The sequence below is a fragment of the Lynx rufus genome, unplaced genomic scaffold (genome assembly GCF_022079265.1).
Source record: "Lynx rufus isolate CCGP_SWC_20201006 ecotype Redwood Valley unplaced genomic scaffold, mLynRuf1.p SCAF_1, whole genome shotgun sequence".
NCBI classification, from domain to species: domain Eukaryota; kingdom Metazoa; phylum Chordata; class Mammalia; order Carnivora; family Felidae; genus Lynx; species Lynx rufus.
In genome coordinates, this window is record NW_025814823.1 from 70,718,569 (window position 1) to 70,739,561 (window position 20,993).

The 20,993-nt window shown below is 38.8% G+C and overlaps 1 protein-coding gene across 5 annotated transcripts in view; it reads left to right on the forward strand.

The window, feature by feature from the left end:
• UBAC2 (UBA domain containing 2) overlaps positions 1–20,993 on the forward strand; it is a 172,547-nt gene that overhangs the window by 15,977 nt on the left and 135,577 nt on the right. For all 5 annotated transcript variants that reach the window (XM_047081430.1, XM_047081392.1, XM_047081402.1 and 2 more), the window contains 3 exons: positions 13,369–13,496; positions 15,699–15,818; positions 16,537–16,646. In XM_047081430.1, coding sequence (XP_046937386.1) covers positions 13,369–13,496; positions 15,699–15,818; positions 16,537–16,646 — 358 coding nt within the window. The remainder of the gene's footprint in view (positions 1–13,368; positions 13,497–15,698; positions 15,819–16,536; positions 16,647–20,993) is intronic.

Here is a 20,993-nt window from a genome sequence, read left to right on the forward strand (position 1 = left end):
GGTAATACTAAATTTCAATTAAAATATGCTTATTTAATTAAATCATAAATGATTTAAAGAAAAAATTAAATGATAGGTGATACTGGGATATAGCAAAATTGTGGTGCTACAGTGGGAATGACTGAAGTTTGAGAAATACTCTAAATTATTCTGATGAGTAATTCTTGTTGTTCATACTTCTCCCGAGGTCTTGGTGTTTATCGATTAGTTCCCTGGACTCTGGAAGGAGACATTTCTCTGGTGTTTTGAGAGTTCTTATTTCAGTATAACTTTAGAAGGGAGGAAAAGTGGACAGGTGTATGAGTCTGTCACCTTGAACTTTCATCTAGCTGTCTTTTTGTTTTTCTTGCTTTTATTTGATGCTTTAATCCTTTTAGAATTAATTTTAGTATGTAGAGTTTAAGTGGGGCTTTTGTCCCCATCAGCTAGCCAGTTTCAGCCCCTGGGGATTAGAGATGTCAGTAGCATGCTCACACACAGAGTAGGTGCCCAAATGCCACATACAAGTCCAAACAAATAGATTTTAAGTTTGGTTCTCTTATGCTTTTCCACCAGACCCAAAAGGGAGAGGTTCCTTGGATCCTTAAAACTTTCAAATCAGACTTGGGTTTCTCTACCCTGCAGAAATATGTTCTGTCTGCATCTTTTCCCAAAATAGGCCCATTTAGTCTACATTAAACATCTGCTGAATAGGTAACTGCCTCTCCCATTTGTCTTAATCAGATGTTCTAGTGTCTATCTTTGTAGCTGTGGTATCCTTATTTGTCATCCATTGTTCATTCAAAGATTCATTAGGTCTTTGAACATGTAGAACCATCTATGGTTTGTCATGAAGCTGTTACTGGCCACACTTTCCCTGTACTCGGCCTTTACAGCTCAGCCCTCTCTTAAAAAGTTTTTTTTTTTAAGTTTATTTATTTTGAGAGAGAGAGGCAGAGAGAGAGTACGGAGCCAGGGAGGGGCACAGAGAGGGAGAGACAGAATCCCAAGCAGGCTCCACATCATCAACACAGAGCCCGATGCAGGGCTTGATCCCACAAACTGCAAGATCATGACCTGGGCCAAGATCCAGTTGGACACTTAAGCACCTGAGCCACCCAGGCACCCCTCAGCTCAGCCCTCTCTTAAATTAACATCTCTCTGATAGACATTCCCTCTCTGGCGATTCTCTAGGCCAGGCTTTGAAAAGGGGCAGGCCACACAGATGTGTTTTGTTTGATTCGTGTGTTGGTAGTGAGGCTTTTGGGGGTGAGGAGGAAAGTTAATGTGCAACATTTTATTTATTTTTACATGTTTATTTTGAAAGAAAGCACAAGTGTGCACATGCACCCGTGAGCAGGGTAGGGTCAGAGAGAGGAGAGAGAGACAATCCCAAAACGGGGGCTCAGTCTCATGACTGTGAGATCTTGACCTGAGCTGAAATCAAGAGTCGGATACTTAACACACTGAGCCACACAAAGCACCCGACTTTTCTCTTCCTTCCTTCCTTCCTTTCTTTCTTTCTTTCTTTCTTTCTTTCTTTCTTTCTTTCTTTCTTTCTTTCTTTCTCTCTTTCAGCTTAGGGGGCAAGTGAGAGAGAGATGGAGAGAGAATACCATGAGGGGCACAGAGATTGGGAGGGAGGGAGGGAAGGAGAGAGAGAGAGAGAGAGAGAAAAGCAGGGCTCACCTGAAGCGGGGCTCATGCTCTCCTGAAGCTGGGCTCAAGCTCATCCAGTGCAGGACTTGAACTCGTGAACCATGAGATCATGACCTGAACCAAAGTCATATGCTTAACCCCCTGAGCCACCAGGTGCCCGACTTTCTAACGTATTAAAGTTGGAGTATTAAAGACTGAAATCCAGCGTTTGATTATGTCTTAAGATGACAGTGTGGCAACGTCGGGCTGAATTGTTAAGTGACAGAAGTCTACTGATCATGTACTTTATGCCATCTACTTCCCCTGTTTCACTGATTCCTGCCTGACCTTTTTAGGACTTGAACAGATTTCCTTGCCAATAACCACACATTTTTCCCTTTTTTAAAATTACTTTTTTTTTTCTCTCTCTCTCTCAGAGTTTATTGCAGAGTTCAGAACTATGCACAGACCTCTTCATTCACTTTTTCAGAGTTGTTCTTACTGTTGGATAATTTATTCTCTATTTATGTGTAACATTCATAGTTTTCTTCTTTGGGCTTTGTGAGTTCAAGCCCTGCATCGGGCTCTGTGCTGTCAGCTTGGAGCCTGGAGCCTGCTTCGGGTTCTGTGTCTCCTTCTTTCTCTGCCCCTCCCCCACTTGTGCTCTGTCTCTCTGTGTCTCTCAAAAATAAATAAATGTAAAAATAAAAAAAATTAAATTATTATTTTATTATAATTGTATTCCCTGTCTAATTAGCACTTTTAACAATTACTGCTTTTTATGCTTAACGAAAAGCTTAATGTTTGTATAAAATCTTCCTAAGAAGGATAAACCTGAGTAGCGTCCAGCATAGTGGCAGGACCAAAATAAAAGTGATTGATGCCATTGTTGATGAGTTGCAGATACGACACACTTTTCTCTGGCATGCAAGCCGCTGTGTTATGCCCTGTTTTAGAACTTCTTTTCAAATTTTATTGCCCTTTTTTCCCACCTAACTCACACTCTCTAAACATTTTAGGTACAGAATATATTTTTGTATCAATATACAAAAGGCACGTTCTCCTCCTTGCCTCTTTGTTGTGCTTGTTTTTTTGAAATTGTTATTAGTCTTTTCTCTTGTTCGCTTCCCTGATATATTTTACAAGCACCGGTCCGGTAACCAGCATGTGTTGGCTGCCCTTGTGAGCCAGGCACTCTGCCCTGTTGTTTGGTGACCTCTCTGAGGAGGAGTCAGCATGGCAGGAGCCCAGTGTCAGTGAATTGTCCTCGGTACATGAGGAACAGGAGTGGATTTGTGGGTGGCTTACAGCGTTTTACTTTTGAACACCATAGGGAAATGAATGTAACAAAAATAAACTTGAGACCTTTTGATTCCCAGCCAGTTTTATGGAAGTCTTTGTTGAGATTACACCAGAAGGCACTCTCGTTCCTCCCTAACTTGGTCACTGAAGATAATTTTCATTGAGTTTTCTTCTGGGAAGCCTGGAGGCCCAAAGAAAAAATCATAACGGAAGCAGGAGGTGTCCCTTGTGGTGCCCGGGTTATTGCACTTTTTTGGACTTCTACACTTATTTTTGCTTTAGCCCCTTTCTGATGAAAACTTTCAGGAAGTTACTTCATGAGACAGTATTCTTGTGGAACCCTGAGAAGTTTACCAAATAGTCAGGTGGTCAGAAATAGGAAAACCAATATGATAGGATATGGCGGCCTCTCCTCTCTGGGGTGTGAACCACACTGGGGTTTTTGACGAGTGTATTTTTACATGGGCGCCTTGTGGGGACGGTGGAGTTGCTGGGTTGCTGCCTTCTTCCCCCCAGTCCCAGCCCTTCTCTCTCTCATTAGCTGTGATGCTTCTGTTACAGCCCACATGGCTAAGCTTTGCAAGATCTGTGGTTAGTGTCCTCAGTACGGAAAAGTCATGTATTTTTATTCAGGTAGAATTCACATAAGACAAAATTCACCATTTTAAAGTGTTCAGTCGTTGTCTTCTAGTACATTCACGTTGTTGTGCAATCATTACCGATCACTGTCCGATTCCAGAACTTTTATCACCCCAAAAAGAAACCCAGTACCCACATTAAGCAGCCACTCACCATTCCCTTCTCTTCCCTTCCCCTGACAGCCACTAATCTGCTTCTTGTCTGTATGGATTTTTAAATTCTGAGCATTACATGTAAATGGAATCATGCAGTATGTGGCTTTTGTGGCTGCTTTCATTCACTTAACATGTTTTCAAGGTCCATCCATACTGTAGCAGGTATCAGCACTACAGTCCCTTTCTGACTGAATGATTTTCTGTTGTAAGGATAGACCACATTTTGTTTGTCCGTTCATCTGCTGATGAACATTTGGGGGGCGTTTTCACTTTTTTGGCTATTATGATAGTGCTGCTGTGCATATTTAAATTTTAGTTTGAACATCTGTTCTCAGTTCTCTTGGGTATATAACAAAGAGTAGATATGCTGGTTCAGATGGTAATTCTGTGTTTAATTTTTTGAGGAACCAAAAAGATAACGTGCAAAGCACTAAAAATAGTAATAATGAAAATCTTTTTGGACCATGGACCATGATATCAAGATATCATATTTCCTTGTTCTACATTAGAAAACCTTTTTTTCTTTAGAGTCAAGGCAGAACTGGGTTTAAATCTCAGCCCCTCAACTAACTAGCTGTGACCTTGGGCAAGTAATTTAACCTTTTTAAGCCTATTTTTCACCTAGAGTATGCAGATAAGTAATTGCTGCCGCATGATTACAGTAAACATTCACTGAGACGGCAGTATACAGAAAGTGCTTTTTTAAGCACAGTGCCTGGTGTGAAGTAATCCACATATACTGTAATAATTATTTTAGGATGATACATAGTCAACAAAGCCTGATTGCTATGCACTGCCACAAAGAGATGGCTGTGTACTTTGGTTGTACCGAAGAGGTGAATGACCCAAAAGAAAGTATCTTAAACTTTGCTGTTTTATATTATCTTGGGCATAGATGTTTTGCAGCTTTACTTTTAGATTAATGCATTGTCTGTTCTCAAAATTTATAACATCTCTATTTTCAGAGGTGGAAGGACCTGTTGCAGAGAAGTGACTTTTTTTTTAAAGTTTAATTTGATCACTGCTTGGTTACTTCATGTATGAACCACTTCCTGGCTCTACTCACAGGGAGGCCAGAAGATTGCTAGTGACTTGCCTTACCTCAGTGCATAGGGATTTCATGAAACTTTTTACTGAATTAGTAGCTAACTAAACAAAAATTATTTTTTATTAAAAAAACTTGAATATCTTATGAACAGATCATTCAGAGATTACCACTTGTAATATTTTGATAGATGCTTCTTAAACTCATGTACTAATATACTATTTTTAAAAATATTATATAATAATCCTGCCAGAAATGTTGCGTACTTACTATTTAGGAACATCTTCCCAATGCATGAAATAGTTTTCTGCTACTTAAAATCGAATATTATTCCAATTTACGGATAGAACATAGTTTATCCGTTTTCCTGCTGGAAATTCATGTCGTTTCTAGTCTTTTCACTGTTACAAACGTTGCTGTGATGAGTATCTTTGTAGCAAAATCTTTGTGCACATCCATGATAATTACTTTGGGCTAAATTCCTAGATAAATATATATACTTTTTAGGTGAGAGGGTTTATGTATTTTTTAAAACTTTCGATCAGTTCAGCATTTAATAAGTGTCCACTGCTCTGTGTTGCAGAGCTGCAGTCTTTATGTCTCTAGTCACAGTTGCATTGACTTTAGTATATAGGGCACCACTTTGATTTCTAGTACCGACGTTTGTCACTGTATATGTCTTTCACTTAAAACCTACCATGCAGGTGAAAGTCCCTTTTATCCCTGGAGCTCGGTGTCAGTGCAGCATAGGAAGCAGTTTTACTTGCAGTCAGATCGTCAGGGTTTGAACCTGGCTCTGCCTCTCCCTAGCCAGTATAGCAGACACCTCACACAGCATTTCAGCGCACTGATCCTCACCTCTTATTCCATGTTTTTCTACAGTCTTATTTGGATTAGTTGGTCTGGTTTGGCAAAGTGTATTTGTCTGTTCCTCCCACAGGGCTTCTTTTCTGTGGCCACTCGAGACTATTGAAGGATGATGGATAAAAATGCTTTTCTGTCTTCCCTTGGTCATGGTTCTGAGATACATTCACAAGGCTTCTTAGAAAAAACTGCGGATCAAATACTGGTCAGAAACATCTATCGCTTGTAGTGGTGCCCAATTTGATAATGAATCCTTGCACTGACTCTCCCTCCCTATCTGATTCCCCATGTCCTTAATTCCTGCTCCCTGGGATCACATTCCAAAATACACCGCCTGTCTATAAACCTTTGTCTTGCCCTTTACTTTCAATGGAACTCCAAGACATGGACAGGTAGCTTCTCTTTGAGTCACAGTTTTCTCGTGTATCTACATTTAGAGAGGGTGGTTTCTACCTCACATGATTCATTCACCAAATACACTGAAACATGACTGTGTGCCAGGTGCTGTTCTGGGCGTGGGAATATATCAGAGAGCAAGACAAACAAGGACCCTACCTTCATAGAGTTTATATTCCGGTGAAGGAGACCAAGAAGTAAACAAAGAAGGATTTCAAATAGTGAAAAATGCTATAAAATAAATAAAACAGGATGATGTGCTCCAGAGCAATATATGAGTTATAAGAGAAAGCCAGTCTGAGGAGATGCTATTTGAAATGGGGGCTGAATGATGAGGATACACTGGACTTGGGAAGAACATTTTGGGTAGAGGGAGTAGCAGCTGTAAAGGTCCTGAGTTGCAAGTGTCAGGAGCGAGGTAGTACACATAAAGTGCTGTGTATAGTACTTTGCTCTTAGTAAGTGCTCAATACATGTTGGATAGAATTAGTAGTAAGATTTGATCAAGGAGACAGCCTGTCATTAACTACACAGCAGTATGTGGCCAGTTTTGTCTCATGAATTGACAAAAAGTGACTTCGTAAAATAAGCAGATAGTTGTACAGGATGTGAACAGAGTTATGTGGTATATTTTTCTTTATTGATATGGTGAAGTACATTGAGTTGCTTTGCATTCCTGGTATAGACTTCACTTGGTTCTGATGTTTTATCCTTTTTCTGTGTAGCTGAATTCAGTTTGCTGACATTTTGTTGAGAATTTTGCATCTCTGTTCCTGAGATATCGTCTTTTGTTTTAATGTGTGTCTGGTTTTGGTATCAGTGTAATGTTTTCATAAAATGAATTGGGAACTGTTCTGTCCTCTTTTTTGTGGTGGAAGAATTTGTGCAGAATTGGTACTCTTTTTCTTAAATACTTGATAGAATTTTCCAGTGAAGCCATCAGGTCTGGAGTTTTCTTTGTTGGAAGACTTTTAACTAAGAAATTAAATTTCTTCATTTCTGTAGTTCTATAGAACTATTCAAGTTACCCAATTCTTTTTTGAGTGAGCTTTGCTAGATTGTATCTTTCAAGAAGTTTGTTGATTTCATCTAAGTTGTCAAATAAAGGGACAAAATATCATTTCTACTATTCCCTTATTTTTTAAAAAATTATTTGTGCTAAAAAGTACATACATGAAATTTACTATTCTAAACATTTTTAGGTGTACAGTCCACTGACATTATGTACATTTTACAATGTTGTGCAACTTCTTATTATCCTATTAATGTCTAAGGGATCTGTAGTGATGCCCTCTCCTTCATTCCTGGTATTGGTACTTGTGTCTCCTTTTTTTTTTTTTTTTTTTTCTGATCAGTCTTCCTAGAGTTGTATCAATTTCATTGATCTCAAAGAATCACTTTTAGTTTTATTGATTTTTTTCTCTGTTACATTTTGGTTTTCTATTTCATTGACCTGCCCATGTATTATTTCTTTTGATCTACTTGCTTAGGGTTTAATTTGCTGTTCTTTTTCCTTTTTTTTTTTCTTTTAAGTTTGTAGCCTATATCATTATTTGAGAACTTTCTCTTCCTGTATAAGCATTTAATGCTATAAATTTCCCTCTAAACACCTCTTTATTTTCAGGCCACAAATTTTGCTTGATTGTACTTTCACTTTTCATTGTCGTTAACATAGATTCTAATTTTCCTTGTGACTCCCCTCTTTGACCTAGATACTATATATGTTATTTTCTAATTTGGGGGAGATTTTCCATCCATCTTTCTGTTGTTTTTTTATTTCATTTCATTTCATTTCATTTCATTTCAGAGAGGAAGAGAAAGGGAGAGGGTCAGAGGAAAAGAGAGAATGATAAGCAGAATGTTAAGAGAATGTCCATGCTCACTATGGAGCCCCATGTGGGGCTCGATCCCATGACCCAAGACACTCAACTGAGCCTCCCATTCGCCCCCTGTTATTTTCTAGTTTAATTCTCTTATAGTTGGAGAACATACTTTGTATGATTTTAATTTCTTTATATTTATTGAGGTGAGTTTTATGACCTGGAACATGATCTTTCTTGGGGAATGTTCTAAATGCACTCGAAAAAAAAATGTAATTTGCTGTTGTTGGGTGGAGTGTTCAATAAAAGTCATTCAGGTCAAATTGGTCGAGGTTGTTTTTCAAGTCTTATGTATTTTCACTGATTGCCATAAGAGCATATCGCAGACCGCATAGCTTAAACAACAGAAATTTATATTCTCACAAGTTGAGAGGCTGGAAGTCCAAGCTCAAGGTGTTGGCGAGTTTGGTTTTTCCTGAGGCCTTCCTCCGGGGCTTGTAGGTGGCTGTTTCCCTGTGGGTTCACATGGTCTTTCTTTGTATGTGTGCATCCCTGGTGTCTCGTCTTCTTAGGTCCCGACTTTTATGGCTTCTTTTATACCTCTTTAAAGGCCCTGTTTCCACATAGAGTCACATTGAGGGTTGGGGTATATGAATTTTGGGGGGACACAATTCAGTCCGTAACACTGATTTTGTCTTTTATTATCGATAGCAAGAGAGGAGTGCTGAAGCATCCAACGTGGGATTTATCTGTTGCTGTTTTCAGTTCTATCAGTTTTTGTTGTATGTATTTTGAGGTTCTTCTCAGCTTTCAAATTCTGTGATTCACTGTGTGCGCCTCCCCCCCCCCACGTTTTATTATGAAGATTTTCAAACATGCTTAAATGTTGAAAGAATGGTACAGTTAACACGATGGACCTACCAACTTAGATTCTACAACATTTTCTTGTATTTGCTTTATCACATATCCATCCCTCTGTTTATTTCATCAGTCTATCTTATTTTTGTATGTATTTCAAAGTAAGTTGTAGCACTGTATCTCTAAACACACTAAACACTCTTAAACATGTCATTAATTTGAATTTAATAATTGTTTAAAGTTCTTTTGGGGGGGGATTAAAATTTTCATATAGTGAAATGTACACATCGTGAGTTGGTTGTACATCTTGCTGTCCATAGTCCTATGGTGTGGGATTTCTGGGACATTTGTATATTGTTGCTTTGTGCATAGATTTTGGGATCCTGATTTTGCTCATCTTAAGAGGAGGACTTACAGATGGAGTTACCTGATTTAAGTTATCAGATTTGTATTTTTAGGGGTTTGTTTAGGCCAGAATTAAAATGATTGTATAAGTAGGATCAGTTATTAATTCAGTAAGTATTTTATTTATTTTTGTCTTGATGTTTAATTGTAAAATATACATAACATAAAATCAACATCTCAGCCATTTTTAAGGGTACAGTTCTGTGGCATTAAGTACATTCACATTGTTGTTGTGCATCTATCTCTAGAACTCTTCTCATGTTGTAAAACTGAAACTCTGTAACCATTGAACAACTCCCTATTCCTCCCTCCCCCACCACCTGGCAACCACCATTTTACATCCTGTTTCTATGAGTTTGACTAGTTAGGTACTTCATATAAGTGGAGTTATATGGTATTTATCTTTTTGTCTCTGGCTTATTTCACTCAGCATAATGTGTGAAAGGTTGTCCCTCTTGTAGCTTGTGTCAGAATTTCCTTCCTTTTCAAGAGGGAATACTATGTTTATCCGCTTATCCATCGATGGACACTGGGTGGCTTCCACCAGTATTTATTGAGCACCTCTTATACATCAGTCACCTTTCATTAAACAGACATTTGTTGACTGCCTTAATGGGCCAGGGCTTGTTCCAGGCAAGGGGGATACTGCAGCAGTGAATATATCAAAGTTGCTGCCTTGAAGAAGCAACACACAAAGAAACCTATTTCTTGATTCTAAGTTGCATTTTTCACATTTTAGTGTTTCTAAAACTGGGTGAATTTTATAATTGATGCCATCTTAGAATTTTGTAAGGCAGTGTTTCTTTTTTAGTGACACCTAAAATAATGGTTTATCTTACAGTTTGAATCATAGATTTGATGAATCACTGTTTAATAAGTCAGTTGTTGATAAGTGCTATGAAAAAAATCCAGAACAAAGGGGATAGAACGTTAGTTACATGGGGTATTCACAGATAAGGTGACATTTGAGCAAAGCACATGTTCAGTTCAGTTGATTTTTTTTTTTTCTTCAAAGTGAGACTTCCTGAAGGATGCAGTGTGCTGGTTCACATTCTGCTGCAAACTTCATACCTAACTGTGTGACTGCTAGCAGTTCGTGGAGTGGTTACTTTGGGTAGCATTGGTGTAGAGGGTAAAGCGCTGGCCAAGTGGGGATAGGGATGGGGGTTTGGGAATATTCTCAAGATGGGCCTAGGTCTTGTACACATAGGAAAGGCAAGGATGTTGGAATTTCCTTCCTTCCTTTCTCTCTCTCTCTTCTCTTTCTTTCATTCATTCATTCATTCATTCGTTCATTTATTTATTTCGAGGTAGGGGGCAGAGGGAGAGAGAGAGAATCCCAAGCAGGCTCTGTGCTGTCAGTGCAGAATCTGACATAGGGTTTGATCCCATGAATTGTGAGATCATGACCTACCTGAGCCAAAATCAAGAGTTGGACGCCCAATGACTGAGCCACCCAGGAGCCCTGGGATTTTCCATCTTAGTAACTGGCAGCAGTTTTTCCAGTTGCTCAGAACAAAAACGTTGACTTCTCCATTTTGCCCATACTTTACACCCAGTCAGCCAGCAAATCTTGCCTGCTGTGCCTTCAGAGTATATCCTAGTTCTACCAGTCTTACCACCCCTACCTAAACCACCATGGTGCAGGCCATCCTCACCCCTTCCTGGATTATCATGATAGCCTCCTAAATGGTCTCCTTTCTTCTACACTTGCCTTCCCATAATCTCTTCTCAATATAGCCACCAAAATGATCCTTTGAAAACATGACTGATAATGTTATTCCTCTCCTTAAATCCCCCCAAATATCCTGTCACTCCTAGAGGAAAGGTTAAAGTCCTTATGCTGGCTTACAGGGCTCTGCACTGTCCACTACCCCATTTCTTTGACCTTATATCCTGCCTGTCTGCCTTTTGCTTCTTTTGCTCTCAGCTGCCTTTGGCATCCTTACTGCTGCTTAATCGTACTGAGCATGTTCCTGTCTCAAAGCTTGCTGTTTCTCTGCCAGAAATACAGTTCCCCAGATACCTGCAAGGCCCACTTCCTCAGGCCCCTGCTCAAGTGTCACCATATCAGAAGGGCCTTTGAATCACCTTATGTAAAACAACGCCCCTCTTTCCCATCAGTACTGTGCTTTCCCCTAAATCAGGATAGGTTAGGTCATGCTGCGGTGGCAAACAACCGCAAAATATTGGGTACCTTGTCGTTTTAACGACAAGTTTTGTTTCTCACTGAAGGTACCTCCCTGTCGCCTGGGAGGTCTGCTCCACGCTGTCTTCACTCTGGGATCCGTCTCATAGCCTAGCTGCCATCTTGAGCACTGGCAGAGGGAAACACCATTCACTGCTCTTCAAGTATCTCCACAGGAGTGACATCTATCACGTTTACTTGGCCAAAGCAAGTCATGTTGTCATACCTAACTTCAGCTAGGGGCAGGTATGAGTGGCTAAGCAGTCTTATCATGTATCTGGAAAGAGACCAGGAAATCCATGGTGGGTAACACCACCACACTTTTTATCCTGCTTCATTTTTCTATAAGCATTTGTTTCCCTCTGACACAATACATAATCACCTAGCTTTGTGTATTTTCTTTTTTCTCCTGTCTAGGCCACAAAGGAGTGGGACTTTGTCCATCATTAATTACTGCACCCCAGGGTGTAGGATAATGTGTGTTTATAAGAGGTGCTTATTAATTTTAGGGCATGGTTGAAATAATCAGAGGTCATCATTTATTTCTTCACTTGGTGACATGTGAGTCAAGTCAGGAGTGTGGAACAGGGAGGTTTGAGGAGAGGGGAGGAGGTCATATGAAAATGAGAAGTTGGAGAAAAGCAGTAGATTGCTGGTTGGTGGAGAGCGTCCACTGAGGTTTGAGACCATGGACCTGCAGGGAAATGTTGCAGCTCAGCCGTACGATTTCCTCCAGTAACATCAAGCTGCTCCTGAGCTGGCAAGGTAGGGGCAGGAATGACTGTCAGGCCCATTTCATGAGGATAGGTGGAAACCCAAGTTGAAGAAGGAAACAGGATCCTCGCTGCCCCTTCAGGGTGCAACTCTATCACCCCTACTCCGTCTTCTGCCCTGTCAGAAAGATGACGGAGCTTCCCTGGGGCAGAGGAAGCCCTTTCTCCTGGGTGGTGAGAGTGTGGTGGCAAGAGCCGTCTCCCCTCTCTGCATTCTTCGTTTCACTTGCTCCTCATATGCTTTTAAGGTAGATTCTCTTCCCTTCATTTTGTAGGTGAGCAGATAAAAGCTTAAATGGCTCAGGATAGAATTTAGGTTGGTCATGCTCATAGCCACAGTGCTCTTTCGTACTTTTGAGATGCTAGGCAATGAGGAACTCTCAATTTTTAGATTCCCTGGAGCTTTGATTGCGGCTGGGTCACAAAGATAGCACGTAGCTCCTTTTACTAATGGTTCCAATGCAGATGTGTGCAAGACCTTACCAGAAAGGAAACAGTTGGTCTATTTTTATATGCTTAAATGGGTGCAATAACCACATTACCAACTGTAACTAGTAGATTCACTCCCAGGAATTTCTCATGAATACAGTTAAAGTATACTTGACACAATCTGAGAATGTTGCCATCGGTGATACTTTCCCTTGGCCTTACCTGTTGATGATCTGAACATTTCATACGTCCAAGGAGCTGTGACAGGCTGTACCTGGAAACAAGGGTGCAGAGTGGGGAAAAGCCCCTGAGGGTAAAATGGTTCACTGGGGCTGATGGAGGAAGTGGCCATTGAGCTGTAACTTGAAGGCTGTATAAGACTCAGACGCGGCTCTCAGATGAGAAACTGACTTGGGCCCCGGTAGTACCCATGGGGGAAAATCGCAGCATGCCACTGTAGTCAGCAATGGCAGCACTTTTAACTGCCCTTTAAATTTTTTAAATAAATGTTGATGTGAACCCCATGCATGCTCGGAGCTAACTGGTCAATTTAATAGAAGACATCCTCCTCTATTTCTTCACACTTTGGTGACTGTTTTCTTAATGGTGGAAGTTACTGGCTGTAAACTTGGTTTGGTCTCATGTAAAAGCCAAACAACAGTGAACCCCTGCCAGCAAATTCCACGTGTTTTCCGGTGCCCTTTGATCACTTACCTCTGCAGGTACAGGTTTTGAAAATACATGTTAATAAGAACTAAATTCCAGAGTTTGCAAACTTGGTCTTCACTGTAATAGAAGTGAATTCTCTTACTTTTCACCCAGGTAGTTTTTTAAATCTTAGAATCAATCATTCTGAAAGAAGTTTTCTTTCTCCTAGATAAGGCCCCTCTGTCCAAGGGTCTTTTGCTGGTCCCCAGTGCCCTGTCCCTCTTGCTGGCCCTCCTCCTACCGCACTGTCAGAGGTTCTTCGTGTATGACCTCCAAGCCATCAAGGATGACTTCCAGGTGAGCTCTGTTCTATTGGCCCGCGGGAGGAGAGGAGACGGAACTTTTTCTTGACTTGCTATTTCTTTTCTGCTATTCTTAGTCCCTTGAAGCCTCTAAATTTTTAACAAATGATTATTTATTAATATTCCATTAGCAAGTAAATTTTCTAGTTTTGTATTGCTATTTTCAGGAAAGCAGATTATAATGAAGCAGTTGCAGTATATCCTTTTACTACTAGGCATGTCCCTTCTCACTTCTTACTCATGGAAATGCAATTTACAATTTCAAAAGAAAAAACAATGTTAAATCTGGGTTTTTTAAATCATTAGTATGCATTCTTAACATTTTTGGAAACATTTTCATACTTAACATTTCAAAATTTTATATTCAACGTTTGAGTATCGATCAGATGATTGAAGCTCTTCCAGGTCTAACAGATTGTGAATCTATGAATTACTTTTATAGTGGTGGTTATATCAAGTAGGAAATTTCCCTTGGGTTTTTGCTTCTGGGAAGAGCAGAACTCTATGGCTTTTGAGATTTATGGGCTGGTCTCATTGAAAATGCTGCTGCTGGGTCTTGTGTGTGAGTCGGGAGTGTGAAAGGGACGTTCTCGCACCAGTTCCAATGGAGGAGCTTTCCCCATACCACCAGGCAATTCTTGGACACCAATTAGGTGTCCTCTAATTCAGCCAACTCCTGATACTGGCTGGAGATAGTGTCGTATCTCACGGGTTAAGGATTCAGTCCCACAAGGCTGCCTCCTCCTCCTCCACCATGCAAAGCCCAGATTGTTACCTGTGCTTCTGACCAAGTGGCAACAGATTAGGGGTTACCATGATCTCCCCTTTGGACACCAGATGCCAGTTGCAAGTCTAAATTGTTACTAGTACTTAAGACTGGCTGGCTTTAAATCAGAGGTTCCCATGACCCCCTCCTCAGGTTTGATTAATTTGCTAGAATGGCTCACAGAACTCAAAGAAACATTTTTACCTTTGAATTACTTGTTTATTACAAAAGGATAGGATAAAAGACACAGATAAACATCCAGATAGAAGAAATGCAATGGGCAAGGGATGGGGAAGGGGCACAGAGCTTCCTTGGTCTCTCTCAGGCACCTTGTGCTCGCCAACCTGGAAGCTCTCTGAACCCTGGCCTTTTGGGTATTAATGGAAGAAGCTTCATTAAATCATTGGCCATTGGCAGTTGATCCAGATTCCAGCCCCTGCCTCTTCCCTGGGAGGTCAGAGGGTGGGACTGAGAGTTCCAACCCCCTAATCCTGAGGTTGGTTCCCCTGGCAGCCAGCCCCATTCTTAGGTGCATCTAAAAGTCACACATCGACGTAATAAAAGACACCCTTTATGGCTTTCATCGCTTAGGAAATTCCAAGGGTTTAAGGGCTGTGTGCCAGAAATGAGAGTACAAGACCAAATGTATATTTCTTATTATAAATCACAATATCACAGGGTTAGTGCAAATTATGGTATATAACCTACCACCTTTTCTTTGCTACATACTTGAATAGCCATTTTAAGCATAATAGTCTACTTCTGGAACACTGAAACTTTTCTTCGTAGTGATATAATTAATACCTTTGTAAATGTTGGAGCTGTCAAGTTCCTCTGAAAGTCTTTCAGTTATTTATCCAAACCACTGCTTTCTGTCAGAATATAATACAGCCTCTGTATTGTTTCAGTTGCTATAATGCACTGGTTCTTGACCCTGGCTACACATTAGAATCACCTGAATAAACTAACCCTCCCCCCACAAACACACGTACACATGCATGTACTCACTTATACTGATGCCAAGTCCTCACCCTAGACCAACTGAGTTGAAAAATCTAGTGGTAGGCCTGGGCCTTGGTGTGCTTTTTAATAAGACCCCCCAGGGGATTCTAGTGTATGGCCAGCCCTGAGAACCACTGTTGCAAGGGAACGGAAGGGCCCTTTGGCCCTCAGTTGGTACCTTTCTGATTTGCGGGATTGATTTGGTTTATCTGGCCAAGTAGGCAAAAGTCCCCTTCTAATGCTCCACTTTATGGGCATCTGTGCTTTAAAAAGGTGGCGACCGCCTACATGGAGGAGTTTTCCATTTGTGTGTATGTCATTATTTTCATTAAATTAGAGCACTGAAAATAAGCAGTATGAAGTAAATGTAATAAATTTGGTAAGGCAGAGATCTAAACAAATCTTACTCTGTTTTAAATCCCCATTTAGATTTGGAGGTTGATATGTGGAAGAATAATTTGCCTTGATTTGAAAGATACTTTCTGCAGTAGTCTGCTTATTTATAATTTTAGGATATTTGAAAGAAGATATGGAAGCAGAAAATTTGCAGTAAGTTTTTATGTATTTTTCCTTTGCTACTTAGGTACTGGAAAAAAATGTTTTTGTTTTCTTACTTTTAAATAGTTTTATTTTGTTTAGCTTGGTGTTATTATTAACAGTTATCTTTTAATTATATGATCTTCTATCTGATATGGAGCATGACTATTAACCAAGGAATTTTAAATTTAAGCCACTAACATAATAAAATGATAATGATAATAGATAATATCAGATGTGTGTGGGCAATAAAAATTTTTATTAGGATTCTGACTTTAATAACATTTTAATCACTTATTTTGCTTAATGGTTTGTATGTTACTTGTTAAAAATAAATCATGCTATAAATATCTATTTTTTTACCATATTGGAAATTATGGAAGTGTTAATGCATTTGACCAATATGGCTTTACTCCCCCGTTCTGAAAACTCTGTTCTAATAAAAACAAATATTAAAAAGTAATATAGAGCTGGTTCTAATTAAATAAATGTTAGTTTATTTTTCAAAGACTCCTTTCAACACCACTTAAAAATTTTTTTTAATTTACTTTTAATTTATTTTTTTAAAGTAGGCTTCACGCTCAGAGTGGAGCCCAATGCGGGGCTTGAACTCATGACCCTGAGTTTAAGACCTGAGCGGAGATCAAGAGTCACACGCTTAACTGACTGAGCCACATTGGCACCCCCAAAAAGACTCCTTTCAATAATGTTCTTCCTGTTTTATTTTTAGTCCTTTTTGCTGGGTTCCTGGGTTTTGTCGGCCTTGGTTGACTTCATCCTCGTTGAGGCTGTGTGGTATTCCTTTGGTATTGCTGCAGCTGGGAATTTGCCTTCTGGATTGTAAGTAGCTCTCAAAGATTAGCTTAATAATTACTTAAATCTGATTTAAGTTAAGTGACTGTAAATCAGTAAAAGAATATTTTAAACTCATAGATGTAGTAAAATTGATTTTATGGGTAAAAAAAATTCAATGTATACTTAGTCACATTTTCATTATGTTCTTGAAACAGAATCTGTTTTATAGTCTTTTTTTAGAAAATTTTAAATGAATTTCCTGTCCTGGTCCAGAAGAGAGAATTAATTTTGTATTTTTATCATGAAATTTTGTCTGTAGTTTTGTGAAGTAATTAGACACAAAAATACAGAATTTAATTAGATTAGGAAATAATTTGTCTGAAGTTAAGCTTCTGAAGAATGATGTTTTTAAAAATTTATATTATTTAGATACTTATGCCAAAGAGAAAGCAAAGTTTACAACTTTGTAGCCAGACTGCAATGTCTAACCTAACTCAGAGTTTGTATGTGTGTATGTATATATGTATGTGTGTGTGTGTGTGTGTGTGTGTGTGTATATATATATATACATATATATATATGCTTTCATATTGTATTGATCTTCTTTAAAAACAAAACAAAAAATTGTTTATCAAGTAACTAGTATCTAAAAGTAGAGTTAGCACATATAGATAACCTTAGACTGTTGTGGAATTAAGTATCTGAGAGATGAGATACTGTGAAATAAAGATCAGATATTTAAAATTCTGCAGGTATTAACTTCTGCCTTATTTTAATTTAGATGCATGTTTTTGAGGACTGTTTGGATATTGTATATATCTTAATTCAGATTTGCTTTGCTTGTTTACATTAAAAATACAGCTAGTGATCTAAATGGCCTTCATGAATATGTTGTTACTATTTACAGTGTAGCCTTTATGGGATTTACTTAATTATAGTCATAGTCATTAAATGAGCTCATTAAATTAGCTATTTTAATAATGTGTGATTCTGAATGATATCTGAATGGAGACAGGTAAAGTTCTGTGTCAGAGTCAGATTGTTACACAGTTTTGTTGAGTTCCAGGGGTTGTAATTATGATCACACTGAGAGGTTTGAAGTGATTCTTCTGCTTTTGCAGACAATAGTGTAGTCATCAGGGATGATTCCATGTTGATTCAGAAAAGCAGCAGTGTTACTAAATCATTAGTTTTCCCCAAACATTTCTTATCTAGGCCAGTTCTTTTTGGTTCTTTATACAGCCTCCTGAGTTACGGAAATATATTGGAAGACAGCATGGATGTTAATTTTGCCATCACCTGAATGAGAACATATTTCTCTTTTCAAATCAGGAGACATTACAGTATGGCTTTTTAGAGTCTTGAAAGCTTTCTCAAACAGACTTCTTGGAACATAAATCTTTATTTCAACAAACTCTGTATTTTGTAAATATATCTTTCATTTGATGGTAGCGAAGCATCAAAAGCTCAGGAGAGGAAACTTCTCTTTTTGTTGTCAGCCTGCTTTATAATTTGCAGTATTTTTCACATAACATCTCGTTACCCTTTTTCTTTTCCACCAATGCCAAATTTATCTGCACTCTCTACAATTCTTCATTTCTATTTAATTCTCTCTTTTTTAACCTCACTATTATTAAAACTTCTCCTATAAATGTCACCAGTAACTCATTTTTTTTTATTTTTTAATTTTACGTATGTATGTTTTTTTTTTTTTTTTAATTTATATCCAAGTTAGCATACAGTGCAATAATGATTTCGGGAATAGATTGCAGTGATTTATCCCCTGTGTAACTGACTAATTTTTAAAGCCAGTGGCTTATTTTCATTTGTTTTATTTGACCTTTCAGTAGCTCATACATGGTTTTGACCTCCCATTATTTCATGAACTAACCTGCTCCCTCGAGCCCCAGCACACTGTTCTCTCCTTGTCCTTTTTGACCTTCTCTACTGCTTGTGGCTCACTCCGGGCTCTCTTGCCCATTCCCATGACTTCCTTCACAGTTAACATCTGTTGTTTGTGGCCCAGCTCTCTATTTCCAGTCCATGTTCCTCTCCTGATCTTGCTAGAGTTATATTTCCTGGTGCCTTCTACGACTCAGAGAAAATTTGTCCTGTTCTGGAGCTCTCATCTCTGGGCTTCCATCCCTGTTGACAGCATAGGGCCCGGGTCCTGTTAGTCCGAAGTCCTGTGTAAATCACTCATTCACCCCATCTTCTCTCCTTCTGCTGTCAGGTCAGTCTAAATTCAAATCTTTTCCTGCCTAGATTTTTGTAGCAATTCTCTAACTAGTCTTCCTATTCACTTCAAAGCATCCCATGCAATGTTGTCAGAAGTTAATCCTTCCAAAATGCAAGTTTGACCATGCCAGTCTTCCTTTTAAAATCCTTTAAATCCTCATTTCCTTCAAAATAAAAATCAGACTCCTCCAAGATGGCATCACAGCAACCTGGAATAGTGGGAATGCAGAGACTTTGCCATCAGATATGCCAGATTTGAGATTCCAGCTCTCTCACGTTATTACGTGTGTGTAATCTTGAGCAAGTTACTTCTCTTCAGTTCCATTTCCTAAGCTCAGTTTATAGATGACCCTCGTGTAAATTGAGGGTCAGTACTGTATACTTCCCAGGCAGTGGAAAGAATTAAGTAAGCTCTTTCATGCAAACATCCTAGCAGTAACAACCTCACACTAATTTTCTTCTTTCTCTTCAAATCCCTCATAGTCTGGCCCCAGTCCTGTGTTTCAGATCACTTTGTTTCAGGTCACTTCGTCAGTCACTCAGCTTTCTTAACATGCTGTGTATACGTACACTCATGCCTGCTTGGTTTTCTTTCTGCACCCTGCTGCCCTTTGGCATGAGTAATTGTCCTTTTATGTGTATTCCAATAACTTTATTAAGATCCCTAGCATTTATTACATTACGTTGTCATTGTCATTGTCATTATTACCTGGGCCTTCCATGCCATCCTTCTGGCTGTTTGAGGGAGGACTGGTTTTACTTGATGTACTCATGGCCTCACGTTCTGTAATGTGGAAGGGCTAGTCTTGATTACAGTGTAGCCCCACAAGACTATAAAGTAAGGTCTTTGAACCATAGGCCTGTACATTTCTTTTTCTAGTGCTCTGCATAGAAATTATACGTAGCATCTGATACATTCTCATGAGTGTTGTTTGAAATTCAGAAAATGTGACCATTATGTTTTGAAAGTAAAGATAGGTCCATTAAAAGCTATGTATGTCAGATGCTTCTAGTGCTCCTTGCCCATCACACACCTGTCCTTGTATACCCATTATCTTTTAGTTGTTAGTATTTACATGTGGACATTATATTGTTTCTCAGAATCAAATACCTCCAGAATATGTGAGTTTTTACACATCATGTTAAAATGTATCTGATCACATCACTTAATAAAATTATTTTGTAATTGTGTTGTAGATTATTTAGTTTTACTGTGGAAACCATAACATACATTTTCACTTTGTATCAACAAAGTTTTTCACTGTATTTTTTTTTTTAAACTGGGTTCCACACCCAGTGTGGGGCTAGAACTCATGACCCTGAGATCAAGAGTTGGATGCTCTACTCACTGAGACAGCCAGGCACCTCTTTTGTTGTATTTTGTGCTCCCAAATTAAGTTCTTCTCATTGAGAAAAACCATTGCAGAGAACTTGCCACTTAATAAATTATATAAGTGGCACTTGGCTGGCTCAGTCAGTGGAGCATGTGACTCTTGATTTGGGGGTTGTGGGTTTGAGTCCCATGTTGGGTGTACTTAAAAATAATATCTTTAAAAATAAATAAAATTTTAAAAATGATAAATACATAAGAACAGATTAGACTGTATAGTTGAGAGTAGGCTATGACTATAAACCTATAAACCTATACATAAGTTACACGAGTTATTTCCTTTTTTCCAGAAATAATTATTTGTTTAAAGATACTTACTATCTTTAAGATATTTGTTAAGATATCTTGCTCACTTGACTGTCCAAACCAAAAACTTCAAGTAGTTGTCTCTTTGTTGAGAAACTACATCTCAGTTATCACCTTGATTCCTTTATCTTATGTAGCTTTGAGAATGTTTATGTTCTGTGAGCTTGTTTGCTTTTTATTACTGAAAAATTGGTGGTTGACATAACAGGAACTTGGTTTGTAGGCCTGGTTCTTCAGCTGAGCAAGTCACATAACCTCCTTGGACTTTAGTTTCTTTATATATAAGACTAGAAGATCATCTAAAGGATCTTCTAGTATTAAAACTCTTTTTGATGATTAGACTCCTTTGTGCTTATCTTTTTTTAAAGAATATTAATTTACCCATGTTAATTATAGAAATCCATTTATAACTAATGCATTTATTTGATTCTTAGTCCCAATAGGAGGTGATCATCTTA